General features: G+C 41.9%; 1 protein-coding gene across 2 annotated transcripts in view; it reads left to right on the top strand.

Annotated features, from left to right (window-relative positions):
• Positions 1–13229, top strand: part of LOC126161340 (leucine-rich repeat and calponin homology domain-containing protein-like) — a 365026-nt gene that overhangs the window by 87999 nt on the left and 263798 nt on the right. Inside the window, exon 2 of one of the 2 annotated variants that reach the window (XM_049917101.1) lies at positions 10863–11133. The exons of the other annotated variant lie outside the window; for it this stretch is intronic. Coding sequence (XP_049773058.1) covers positions 10863–10960 — 98 coding nt within the window. The 3' untranslated portion in view covers positions 10961–11133. Of the gene's footprint in view, positions 1–10862; positions 11134–13229 lie in introns of those variants that run through there. 2 annotated transcript variants of the gene reach the window in all.

Genomic DNA, 13229 nt, shown 5'->3' with positions numbered 1-13229 from the left:
GGTCCAGATTGCTGTACACACCGGTACCTCTAATACCGTAGCACATCTTCTTGCAACGATGCATGCCTGTATTCGTCGTGGCATACTTTCCATAGGTTCATCAAGGCACTGTTGTTCCAGATTGTCCCACTCCTCAACGGCGATTCGGTGTAGATCCCTCAGATAGGCCTGTGGGTTACGTCGTCAATAACAGCCCTTTTCAGTCCATCCCAGGCATGTTCGATACGGTTCATGTCTGGAGAAGATGCTGGCCACTCTAGTCGAGCGATGTAGTTACCCTGAAGGAAGTCATTCACAAGATGTGCACGATGGGGGCGCGAATTATCGTCCGTGAAAATGAACGCCTCGCAAATATGATGCCGATTTGATTGCACTAGCGGTCGGAGGATGGCATTCACGTATCGTACAGCCGTTACGGCGACTTCCATGGCTACCAGCGGCGTACGTCGGCCACACAACGCCACCCCTCGCTGGGCAGTGTATCTGAGGCGTTCACTCTGACCGGGTCGCCTCCAAACACGTCTCCGACGATTGTCTGATTGAAGGCATATACGGCACTCATCGGTGAAGATAACGTGATGCCAATCCTGAGCGGTCCATTCGGCATGTTGTTGGGCCCATCTGTACCGCGCTGCATTGTGTCGTGGTTACAAAAATGGACCTCGCCATGGACGTCGGTGGTGAAGTTGCGTACAGTTTGAGTCGTAACACGAAGTCCTGTGGCTGCACGAAACGCTTTATTCAACATGGTGGCGTTGCTGTCAGGGTTCCTCCGAGCCATAATTGTAGGTAGCGATCATCCACTGCAGTAGTAGCCCTTGGGCGGCCTGAGCGAGGCATGTCATCGACAGTTCCTGTTTCTCTGGATCTCATCCATGTCCGAACAACATCGCTTTGGTTCACTCGGAGACGATTGGACACTTCCCTTGTTGAGAGCCCTTCCTGGCACAAAGTAACAATGCGGTATTGACCATCTAGTCATGGTCGAACTACAGACAATAGGAGCCGTGTACCTCCTTCCTGGTGGAATGGCTGGAACTGAGCGGCTGTCGGACCTCCTCCGTCTAATAGGCGCTGCTCATGCATGATTGTTTACATCTCTGGACGGGTTTAGTGACATCTCTGAACAGTCAAAGGGACTGCGTCTGTGATACAATATCCACAGTCAACGTCTGTCTTCAGGAGTTCTGGGAACCGGGGTGATGCAAAACTTTCTTCGATGTGTGTAATACATAACGTTTCGCATTCGTAGCATTGTTTTGATCTGAGAAAAATAATGCGGTGCATTACTTTCTGGGCAACCTACGTAGATTGCTCTGTAGATTGCTCCTGCCGGCCGCGGTGGTCTAGCTGTTCTGGCGCTGCAGTCCGGAACCGCGGGACTGCTACGGTCGCAGGTTCGATATCCTACCTCGGGCATGGGTGTGTGTGATGTCCTTAGGTTAGTTAGGTTTAAGTAGTTCTAAGTTCTAGGGGACTTATGACCTAAGATGTTGAGTCCCATAGTGCTCAGAGCCATTTGAACCATTTTTTTGATTGCTCCTGCTTACTGCTGTACAGGTAGCAGTCGAAACAGGCTTAAGGCCTACTCCTTGAGTAGTGATTACGTTAGTTTTATTACGGCATGGTTTCGAGTTTTTTTAGAGAGAGAGAGAGAGAGAGAGAGAGAGAGAGAGAGAGAGAGAGAGAGAGAAGGAATAGACATTTGAAAAGCTGGAAATAAACAAAAATTGGTGAAAAAGTCTATTAGAATTCTTTTGCTCTTGTGGCAACCAACACATCCACACAAACACATCCGAGAGGGTGCGTTTCTGGATGAGGTATCGAATATATTGCTTCCCCCTACTTATATCTACCGAGGAGATCACGAGTGTAAAATTAGAGATTCGAGCGCGCACGGAGGCTTTCCGGCATTCGTTCTTCCCGCGAACTATACACGACTGGAACAGGAAAGGGAGGTAATGACAGTGGCACGTAAAGTGCCCTCCGCCACACACCGTTGGGTGGCTTGGGGAGTATAAATGTAGATGTAGAATGAACCGTCGTGACTCTGGTTTATCCACTCGTCTAGAATTTTTTATTTTACTCACAGGTGAACATTAATATTAGGTTGATGCATAAGTTCGTAGCGTTTTTTCATAAGTTTAATAAACACAACAGATACACATAACAGAGACTTAAGTCTTGAATAATATCTTCTCCTTCACGATTTACAACAGCCTGTCAACGCTGGGGTAACTTAACGATTCCGCGAATGTAGAAATCACGTTCTTTTAAAGCGAAGAACTCGTCGAGCCATGTTCGGAGTGTCTGGGAAGGGGGTTCCTCGAAGGTTGTTCGATAGAGCGGAAAAGATGAAAATCTGAGGACGCAAGATCAGGTGAGTAAGATGTGTGCGGAAGGGCTTCCCAACCCAGCTCCTGTATATTGTAAATCCAGCAGAATGCGGACGGGCGTTATCGTGCTGCAGCGTAACTTCACGCAGTCTTCCTGATCGTTGTTCTAGGATTGCGTCTGCAGGACGTCTTAAGTTGTTGGCAATAATCGTCAGCAGTGAAGGTTACACCTCGAGGAAGCAATTCGTAGTACACCATACCGTCGCCGTTCCACCAGATGCACGACATTATCTTTTGTGGATGCGCGCAGGTCTTTGTGAAGGGAGTTGCTGCTTTGTTTGGGCTCAGCCATTCCTTCCTTATCCTTATGTTAGCATAAAGATACCATTTCTCACCACCAGTGACGTTACAGGATAGCAATGGTCAGTGTTGTTCACGAAGCAGTTGATCACGAGCAAGCAGAGATGCACATGTGGCAACCCTCTGATTTTTGTGTTTTTGGCTTAGAGGATGCGGAACCCGTCACCTGATCTTTCAACCTTCCCCGTTGCGAGGAAATGTCGCACGATGATGAAACGATCAGAGTCATCACATTTGGCAGTTCTCGAGTACACTGACGTCAATGATTTTGGATTAAAGCGTTTAAACGATCTTCATCAAACCCCGATGGTCTTCCTGAACATGGAGAATGACTAATGCCAAACTATCCTCTTTAAAACGAGAAAATTTATCCCCATACGCGACTCAAACGTTTTTGGGTGCCTCCGCCGGTGTCATCCCGCTGTTCAACTCAAACAGAAGAGTATGTCAGAATATTCCAATATCTCGACTTGGCACTCCATTTTCTAGCGTCCACAGCTCCACTCACAATCTACTGATAACAATATGTAAATTCAAATAACTGCAGTGAAGCACAAGTACAAAATGACAATCGATAAATAAAGCTATAGAAACGGGAGTGTCAACATGCAAAACAAAAACTCTACGAACCCATGCACCAACCTAACAATAACAATGCTTAATATTTTTTGTCGATATAAAATGTTGATATCTAAATGCAAGATAACGCTAATAAAAATGCAAAGCAATGTCTTTTTTAGTCAAAGGGCCGTTTTGATGCTTCTTTAAAGCACAGAGGTTGTACGTTAATGATGATTACGATGATGATGATACTACATATAACATACTAGTATACTAGTTGTAAAACGTCACGTATCTTTCGAAAAATAATCGTTTTACAATTATAAACTTTCATTGATGAGTGGACTATCTGTTTAGTCTTCTCTGAGGATTGCCTAGAAACCTGACAGCCGTTTCATAACTAAGTATGAACTAAATATTAATGTCAATTTGGGAAGAGACGGATTGCTACTTATCGTAAAGAGGGCGCAACTAAATGACACTTACATGAAGCTTTCACTCACAGCCTTCATCACTAAAAGAGACACACACATCATTCATATACACAAGCAGGCACACGTCACACACACATGACCGCTAACTCCAGCATCTCGGCCAGGTATTATATTTGTCTTTTGTGATACGCTTAGAAAAATCCTAAAAGTTTACAGAGTGGGTATCTGTTGCAAATAGCAGAATATATTATCTTTATTTGTGCCGTGATATTTGAACAGCGACCAGGCTCTCGTAGAAAACTGTATGGTTCAGTTTCCCCAACAGGGGAGCAATGTTATGCCTTTGGTGGGTGCTTTTTTTTCCCCTTAACTTCTCTCGGCGCTAGATTGGAGACAGCCTTAACACAGGTCCATTGTGTGTAATTGGCGTTACGCCTTTAGGGCAACCACCGCAACAAGTGCCTCTTTGTTAATGTGGGAACATGGGAGGTCCTTAAAGCACGATTCGTCTTTTTGGCGTCAGTCGGTCTGTCCATGTGTGTAGGATCCGGCACGCGCCTAGTGTTGAACTGTTTTTGTTTACATCTAGAGGCAAGCGCCCCGCACATTGCTTAGCTGTGGCGCCCGAGGGGTCTTTCCCGGCGATGGCGTCTCGTAGGCGGCTCCGGTTGGTGCATTGCATATGCTGATCGAGAATTGAAATATGATTCTCAGCAATTAGCAGAATTAATCAGGTGTCCGTACTCGCTGACCCGTTCAGCGGAACTTGCCTGTTTTATGCGGCCTTGATTACGGAAGCAAGTTTCAAATTTTTTGTTAGTGCCTGCGTAAAACACATATAAATGAATAATCAGATAATAAAAATGCGAACGTTCGGGTGAAAAATAGCACCTACAAAAAAATTGCGTGATCTGCAGCATACGGTTATTCAGACTTCACGTACGAAAACTTACTGACTGGATGAATGTCTGTCCCTTCATTTACTGTCTTTTCCCCTTTACATTAACTTTCAAAGTCTGCATGGGCAGCTCAATTAAAAATCGTTGCAGATTATATTTCGATCTGTTTGAAGCCATCAGTTTTCCCGTCAAAGATTGCATGAGTAACGTCAGTAATTAATAATTACAGTAGTTCACGTTAAATGTTTACATACCTTCTTAGATCACAGTATTCACTGACGTACCTGTTAGCCTCTCTACTTAAATTCTCCGCATCACGACTAACCACCGCCGGGAGACAACGAAGGACACCACATTGACATGTAAGGTAGCATTCCACCGATGCCTGTTGCGGGACCCTGACTTACTTCGGGGAACTATGTTAATAGTGGTGCACATCAGATTTTCGTAACATAAACTTAACATAAGGTATCATCCATAATGGTCGTCAGTTCTGTTAATAGTAGCGACTGAAAGTTCTGTGCAGCCCTCTTCCTGGACGTCGCCGTAAGCTAAAGGACCCTATCGCTGTGGCATTAGAGGTGTATGACCGGAATTAGTGTCTCAAGCAACTCCACTGACGCACGCAACATCTAGAGTTCGCTGTATCTTGACGAGTTGAACCTGCTATCATGTATGAGATGTGAAAACGACCTCTGACTGTCAAGCATCTCCGCGTTAATTATACCACAGTGTAATGTCGATTGCAGCGTGCGTTTTGAGAGCTTTTATCGGATTTAAGGAAACCAGAAACGTCTTAACTACTCAGTTTCACTGGAAAGACTTGTTCAAATCACTGATTTACATAGCCTAACGAGGGTGTTAACTACACAACATGAGAATAATTATCTATCAATCAATTGTGCACATCAAAAACATCATTGAGAATTGCAGCACAAACAGCTCTGTTCTTGACCATAGAACACGATGTAGATTAAATTTACCATGAAAGAATTAACTTAAAACTCAGAACGCCGAATGCTAACAATAATAAAAGTTTGCAATTAATTGCCCTAGAAGGTTAAAGAGATTATAAAAAAACGGATTTCAGTTTGTATTGTTACTTTGTGAAAGAATGTTTATATAGTGTGTGCAGCGATCGGGAGTGAGAAATTAATAAACGTCAATGAAAAACTTAGAGCAAAACAGTATTGTACACAAGGTATAAACCTAATGCGGTAGCTGTGTTGTACCATACTGATTTAGGTTTTCCGTGGTTACTCTAAATCACTTCAGGCAAAGTGCGAGACAGTTACTACTAGAAGGCCACTATCTTTCCCTTCTTTGTCAAACTAATTCTGTTAGTATGTAAATGCCTGTATATACGAATTTAGTTAGTTACGTTGTTCTTAAGGTGAGTTAGAACGGAAATTTTTGTTTCACATTTTCGGATTTTTATCTCATTATAAAATTTGCAATTTTCTGAATAAAATGATTTTATAAACTCACATGGGAAAAATTTTATTTTTTTAAAATATAATCTACACTAGTTGAAAATGTTAAAATTTTTACATGCATTATTTCAAGATCCAATGAAATCGGTAATTTTTTTTTATATAGAAGGTTGTGGAGTGCTGTGTTGTAAAGGTTAAATTACGTGTTTGTATTGGAAGCACTGTCAAAAACAGCATCGTATCGTTTCGTAGTATAAACACGCCTTGTATGTCGAAGCGCTAACTATTTTCCGAGGAAAAGTGACGGATAGATGGGTAAATCTCTCAAAAAGTAAAGTATGACGCCAAAACGAAGTGTTTTTAAGAAACGTGGGTTTCATGGTAATAGATTTTCGAAGAAAGGGAAACATTGTGTTCAGAATGTGGCGTGTGAAGTTTACAGACAATGAAATACAGGCAAACTCGTCAGTATCTAGAGAAACACCCATCAGTGCTTCGAAGATTAAAATAAAACATTGTGATACACAGTTTTGTCGAAACGAAAGTGATGTAAATAGCAGGTTAGTTTTTATTCTGCTGGATTTACATAGCCTAACGAGGGTGTTAAGTGAATGTGTGTCTTCTAAAATATGTGGGAAGCCAGGTAGTTTACATGAAGACAGTGAGGTATCAAATGGACTAGCCAGGAAACTTACCATTAATTGTGCCAGTTGTAAATATACTCATTCATTTTGCAATTCTGATCAGTGTAAAAATATTTATTTTGAAGAAGTAAATGTTAGGTGGTTTTATGGATTGAGATCTATTGGCAAAGGACACACTGCAGCAGAAACTGTGTGTGCTGTGATGAATATGCCACGCCCACCTCGTAAAATCGACAAGTATGCAGGATTTATTGGAACTGCTGTGGAATCTGTTGCATGTGAGTCAATGAAGGGTACTGCGGATGAAGCTGTTAAGTGATAGCACTTGGCAGAAGCGCGCCTACAGTTCTAAGAATTCTGTTGCTATGGTGGCCAGTGTGGATACTGGAAAGGTAATAGATTTCCAGATTTTAACCAAACATTGTTGTAAGTGTAAATCAGGGAATGAAGACGATCATATATGTGACAGAAATTATGAAGGAACAAGTGGTGGTATGGAGGCCTCTGCAGCTATTGAAATTTTTAGTTGATCTGTGAAAGAAAGAGGAATGTGTTACACTAAGTTCTTAGGTGATGGAGACTCAGAAGCATATAACAGCGTAGTAGCCGCCCAGCCTTATGGTGAGAAGATTGTCACAAAACTGGAATGTGTTGGTCATGTCCAGAAGAGGATGGGCACCAGTTTGAGAAAGTTGAAACGAAGTTTGAGAGACAAAGTTTCTGATGGTAAAACCGTAAGAGTCAGGCTGACAGACAAAATGATTAATGCACTACAGCAGTATTATGGGATGGCCATTAGAAGTAATACTGAGGATTTGTTGAAAATGAAGCAGGCAGTATGGGCTACCTTCTTCCACAGACTGTCAACCAGTACACCACCTTTGCCCTCCTGCACCTGATTCATGGTGCAATTACCGAAATGCCCAATACTCAAACAATTCATACAGCCATAAACATTCCATCCCAGCAGCAGTCATGGATATAATAAAACCTATTTACAGAAACCTGACAAATCCCGAATTACTGAAGAAGTGCCTGCACAGTCAGTCTCAAAATCCCAATTAGTCGTTCAAAAATCTTATATGGACTCACTCACTAAAAAATGTTTTTGTTGGAATGAAGACACTTAAGTGGGGGATCAGTGAGGCTGTTATTGCTTTTAATGACGGCAACATTGGTAGGGTGAAAGTGCTACAAAAATGGCTCTGAGCACTATGGGAGTCAACTGGTGAGGTCATTAGTCCCCTAGAACTTAGAACTAGTTAAACCTAACTAACCTAAGGACATCACAAACATCCATGCCCGAGGCAGGATTCGAACCTGCGACGTAGCGGTCTTGCGGTTCCAGACTGCAGCGCCTTTAACCGCACGGCCACTTCGGCCGGCGAAAGTGCTACAGCGTATGGCGAAAACTGCATCAGAGAACTTGAACGGTTGGACAAGGTTCGCATTGATAAAGCAGTGTGTGCAACACAGTTGGCCACTAAGGAGTCCAGAAAGAAGAAAAGAAGAAAAAACTTGGAAAAATATCTAAATGATGATATACAGTATGGTGCAGTGTGCTTCTGAGTGTCAAAAAACAAAAATTAAGCATATATTGAGTTAGTCTTTTGAAACTTTAGAAGCCGTTCCTGGAAATTTGCATTGTAATTAAAATTATTTAGGATAACGTACAAAAAATACACAATTTTAACCGTTTCGTTAAAAAAATGTATTTCGGAACGCTTTGGCTGAAATGCAATTATTGTAGTTTAGTAGACTCAGAACATACAGTTTAATGTCCTGTAAAAGTTTCATGTCAATGGCTACAGTGGTTCCTGAAATACAGGGAGGCCAAGTCATTAAATTCAACATTGTCGGGATAGGGTGTTCAAACTCCCCTTAAATAATAATACTATGAAATTTCCAGTATCCTTGTAAACGTGATCGACTGATGAGTACTAGTACTAAAATACATACAGTTTTTGTGCTAGGTCACTTATACAGAATTAAAAGCTGCCTACACACCTCCTGGTGAGTTCATCCAGGAGAAAGAGTGTATAAGAGAATGAGACAAGTTGAAAGCCAAGCCAAGGTGCTCTTTGTGGAAGCTGCCGTGTTGATATTCGTGAGCGGTGTGCAGGAAGCTACAGAGCCGTCGTTATCCCGAAAGGAAGTACAGTATGGCCAAGAAGCACCAGCTTGTCGCCTCTATTTCGTTCGCAGCTTCCTCTGTCTGAGGGTCGGGCTAAGTTTGGATCTCTTCGTAGCTACTCAGCTCGGAGGTTTCAATAGCCATCCTAATTCAATCGATTTTCGAATGTAGGCGATACAAGGAAAACAACCTATTGCAACTTTCCAGTTCATATTCTCAAGAGATAATAAAGGATTTTCTCTCTCTTGTCCTGCACTCGTAGCCGGACGTCCGACGACTGCTTAATGTGCGGAAGTGTAAAAATGATTTCCATTGCGCGTTTCATGTGTCGACTTGAAGAACAGCGAAAAAAGTAATAACCAGATGACCGTAGCGTGGAATGTTACTTCTCAGTGCTGAATATTTCGAATGGAATGTTATATTCTTGTAATATCTCTTTATATTCGATGAATTATTCTGATAAAATTCTACCCTTGAATGATGCTTACTAATTTTCTGTCTTCATACTCGCAGAATCCATACGCAAAGTAGTTTCATACAATAGCTATGCCATCAGCGCATAATTATTCTTTGTTAGAAAAAAGCTTCCGAGATTGTCTTCGTGCCGATTAGCCTGAGCATTGTTTGAAGAATTGTAATCTGAATATTGAGATTTATGATAAAAGATAACTGATTCGAAATTGTACGATTAAAAGGGAAATATATATTGCTCCTTCATACAAAAGGTGTGTATTTGACATTTGAGAATTAATGATATTCATCGATATATTGCGCAGAAGGGAACTTCCGAAAGACTGGATACGAACCTGCATTTAATAATCCAAGAGCTCCATTACTTCTTCGGAAGGTTAAACTTCACCAAAGCCAAATATCCGCTTGATCTGAGGTTTCCCGACTGATTAGACAACGCTCCCAAAAATACGAGGCATTTTATTTGTACAGATTAGCAGACTGCCGCAAAGCACGAGCCTGCAGAGAAGAAGAATCATCGCCTGATTTCATTCTAAAAAGTAAAATTTCTGAATCATTTTGAGTGACTGAGCTATGACTGTGTTTCCTATTATGAATTATTGATTGCTCGAACGAATTGAGAACTATATAATTACATAGATAGGAGGAAAAATTACATTCTCACCAACCATAGCTGTTTGGCGCTTTTCAGTGGTGTTGCTATTAGCCGAAAGAGTCATTCTTCTTGCCCCTTTAAGATTTAATTCTGGTGGCCACTTACGAAACTATTTGTGTTAGGGTCTAAAACCAAACAGGGACAGGGAAAATGAACATTTGGCGATAAAACCCACTTTTAGTTGCAATTTCTGCTATTGGATGGAGAGAAATACGAAAACTGTGAACCAAAGAAATGGATATACAATGAGACACCAACGGTGAAACTAAAATCGTCGTCACAGGTTATCCGTTGCAATTAAAAAAAAATTATTTGAAGTCTTGGTTTTAATTTTTCACATTTTCTTGTTGCAAAGTTCCAAAACAGAAACATTTTTCGAGAAAGAGAGAACATGGTAAGTCATTTCGTATCATCTTGCATTTTGGTTTTTTACTTCAGTGATGACTAAGAAAAACTTTTAAGATAGTATTTAAAAAGGTTGTGTTGCAGGCTGAGCCTTCCTCCCAGTGCAGGCGTTTAACACGAAATCTGTTGGGTAATTTGTACACTTTCTCAAATAGGAAACAACATGACAGGTCGTCAATGCTACTTTGCCAGCATACAATTTCAGGTGGTTTATATGTAAGATAATTCAATAAAGATATTTGTACCTGCGACCTGTTAGTTTCCGCTATGCTCCAATACGGCATTATATTGCGCACTCTCGCAGCAGGATTCTACCATTTCAGTTTTTGAAATAATCCCCATACTAAAGCAAATATCACCACAGAATCGTGTAAATTCATTAATCTCGTAAATTTTACGAGAGTTTGCATTTTCAATTTTGGTTTTCCTCTTCCTGAGTATTTGCTAAAAAATAACCATATTACCATGTTAGCAGTTAGATACAAATCATATATCGAATTCTAATCTTGTATGTTTTTCTTTTGTTGTAGGTAAGCTGATGCCGGTTTATGTCTACGATGGCGAACTGCTCAGTTCCGTGAGTATGCTACACTGTAGATATCAGAGGAAAGATAGACGTTCCTCGTAATTTCTTCTTCGAAAATTTAGCGCGAAAAAGCCACTCATGCGTTTGGGGCAGAACTGTCTGACAGTCGCTACAGCGTACAGAAACTGGCGATGGCCAGGAAAATTTTTGCTATTCCGCGACAGTTCTTTCTACGCCAGGTGCTATTTGCTTTCCTACACGATGTGATCAAAAATATCCGGACATCTCAAAAACATACGTTTTTCATATGAGGTGCATTGTGCTGCCACATACTGCCAGGTACTCCATATCAGCGACCTCAGTAGTCATTAGACATCGTGAGAGAGCAGAATGGGGCGCTCGGCGGAACTCAGGCTTAGAACGTGGTCAGGTGATGGGGTGTCACTTTCATACGTCTTTACGGGAGATTCCTACACTCCTAAACATCCCTAGGTCCACTGTTTGCGATGTGATAGTGAAGTGGAAACGTTGAAGTGACGCGTACAGCACAAAAGCGTACACGCCGACCTCGTCTGTTGACTGACAGAGACTGCCGACAGTTGAAGAGGGTCGTAATGTGTAATAGGCAGACATTTATCCAGACCATCACACAGGAATTCCAGACTGCATCAGGATGCACTGCAAGTATTATGACGGTTAGGCAGGAGGTGAGAAAACTGGGATTTCATGGTCGAGCGGCTGCTCATAAACCACACATCACACTGGTAAATGAATAAAGGAATAAATAAGTAAAGGAGCCTAAACATTGAACGACTGAACAGTGGAAAAACATTGTGTGGAGTGACGAATGACGGTTCACAATTTGGCGATCCGGTGGCAGGGTGTGGGTATGGCGAATGCCCGGTGAACGTCATCTGCCAGCGTGTGTAGTGTCAACAGTAAAATTCGGAGACGATGGTGTTATGGTGTGGTCGTGTTTTTCGTGGAGGGGGCTTGCACCGCTTATTGTTTTGCGTGACACTATCACAGCACAGGCCTACATTGCTGTTTTAAGCACCTTTTTGCTTCCCACTGTTGTAGAGCAATTCAGGGATGGCGATTGCATCCTTCAATACTATCGAGCACCTGTTCATAATGCACGGCCTGTGGCGGAGTAGTTACACGACAATAACATCCCTGTAATGGACTGGCCTGCATGGAGTCCTGACCTGAATCCTATAGAACAACTTTGAGATGTTTTGGAACGCCGAACTTCGTGTCAGGCCTCACTAATCGACATCGATACCTCTCCTCGGCGCGGCACTGCGTGAAGAATGGGCTGCCATTCCCCAAGAAACCTTCCAGGACCTAATTGATTGTACGCCTGAGAGTGTGGAAGCTGTCATCAAGGTAAGGGTGGGCCAACACCATATTGAATTCCAGCTCGATTAAGGGCACCACGAACTTGTAAGACATTTTCAGCCAGGTGTCCGGATACTTTTGATCATATAGTGTATGTCCGTCCTCACAGCGCCCCTATGTAGCTCATTAGCTCATTTTTACGTCTCCCACTGTCATATAAACAGAGATCACTTATCAGTTGCAGATAACCAACCGCCAGGATGATCAGATAAGTATCTGATATCTCTGTTATTCATTCGATGTAAAAGATGTACTAACAGAAATGAAGTGGCTGATAAAGTGATAAGTATTTATTTGCCGCCTTGTTCAAGTGTGAAGAGATTGTCATAGCCCTCCTCGCGCGAAAAAAACAAAAAAAAACAACTTGAACTATTTTATTATGTTATGTGGATTCAGCATTTTATTCCTTATATACGTACTAGCCGTTAATTTCTGCTTCGCTCACACATCGTTTTGTTATGAAGAGTAATGATGAGTAAGTAAGGTAGTAATATTACGCGATGTCTGTGTGTATAGTGGTCTAGAGACACAAGTATAAAAAGTATGAGATGCTGATATGTAGGTTCATAATGGATATGCCTCTCTAATTATATTTAAACAGTGCCTCGATTCTCTGTATTCGTGCTGAAGTACAGTTTTTAGGGGTTTCTCTTGCTCACGTAGTACTGGATGTGTGATTTTACCACTAGAGCAACACGTACCAACTGTATCTCCTTTCCATTTTCATGCGTTTGGTACCTACATTTTTGATCCATCCCCCTATGATAACACATCTATGATTAACATAGTCAGTTAACAGATTATCATCAGATGCAGCCTCACCAAAAGCCTCCTACGTTCCACATGTGAAGGTACGACTCTCTGGTTGTCGTACAGCCATTAAATGACGCTGTCATTGTGAGTCTTCAAGAGTCTTGAAAGCTGTTAAGAGACGTGTGACGCTCAGCTTCTAAAATGCGATGAGCTCCTG

Source organism: Schistocerca cancellata, chromosome 2 (assembly GCF_023864275.1).
Source record: "Schistocerca cancellata isolate TAMUIC-IGC-003103 chromosome 2, iqSchCanc2.1, whole genome shotgun sequence".
In the NCBI taxonomy this organism is placed as follows: Eukaryota; Metazoa; Arthropoda; class Insecta; order Orthoptera; family Acrididae; genus Schistocerca; species Schistocerca cancellata.
The sequence above is the reverse complement of the archived record's forward strand: the minus strand, read 5'-3'. Positions and strand labels throughout refer to the sequence as shown.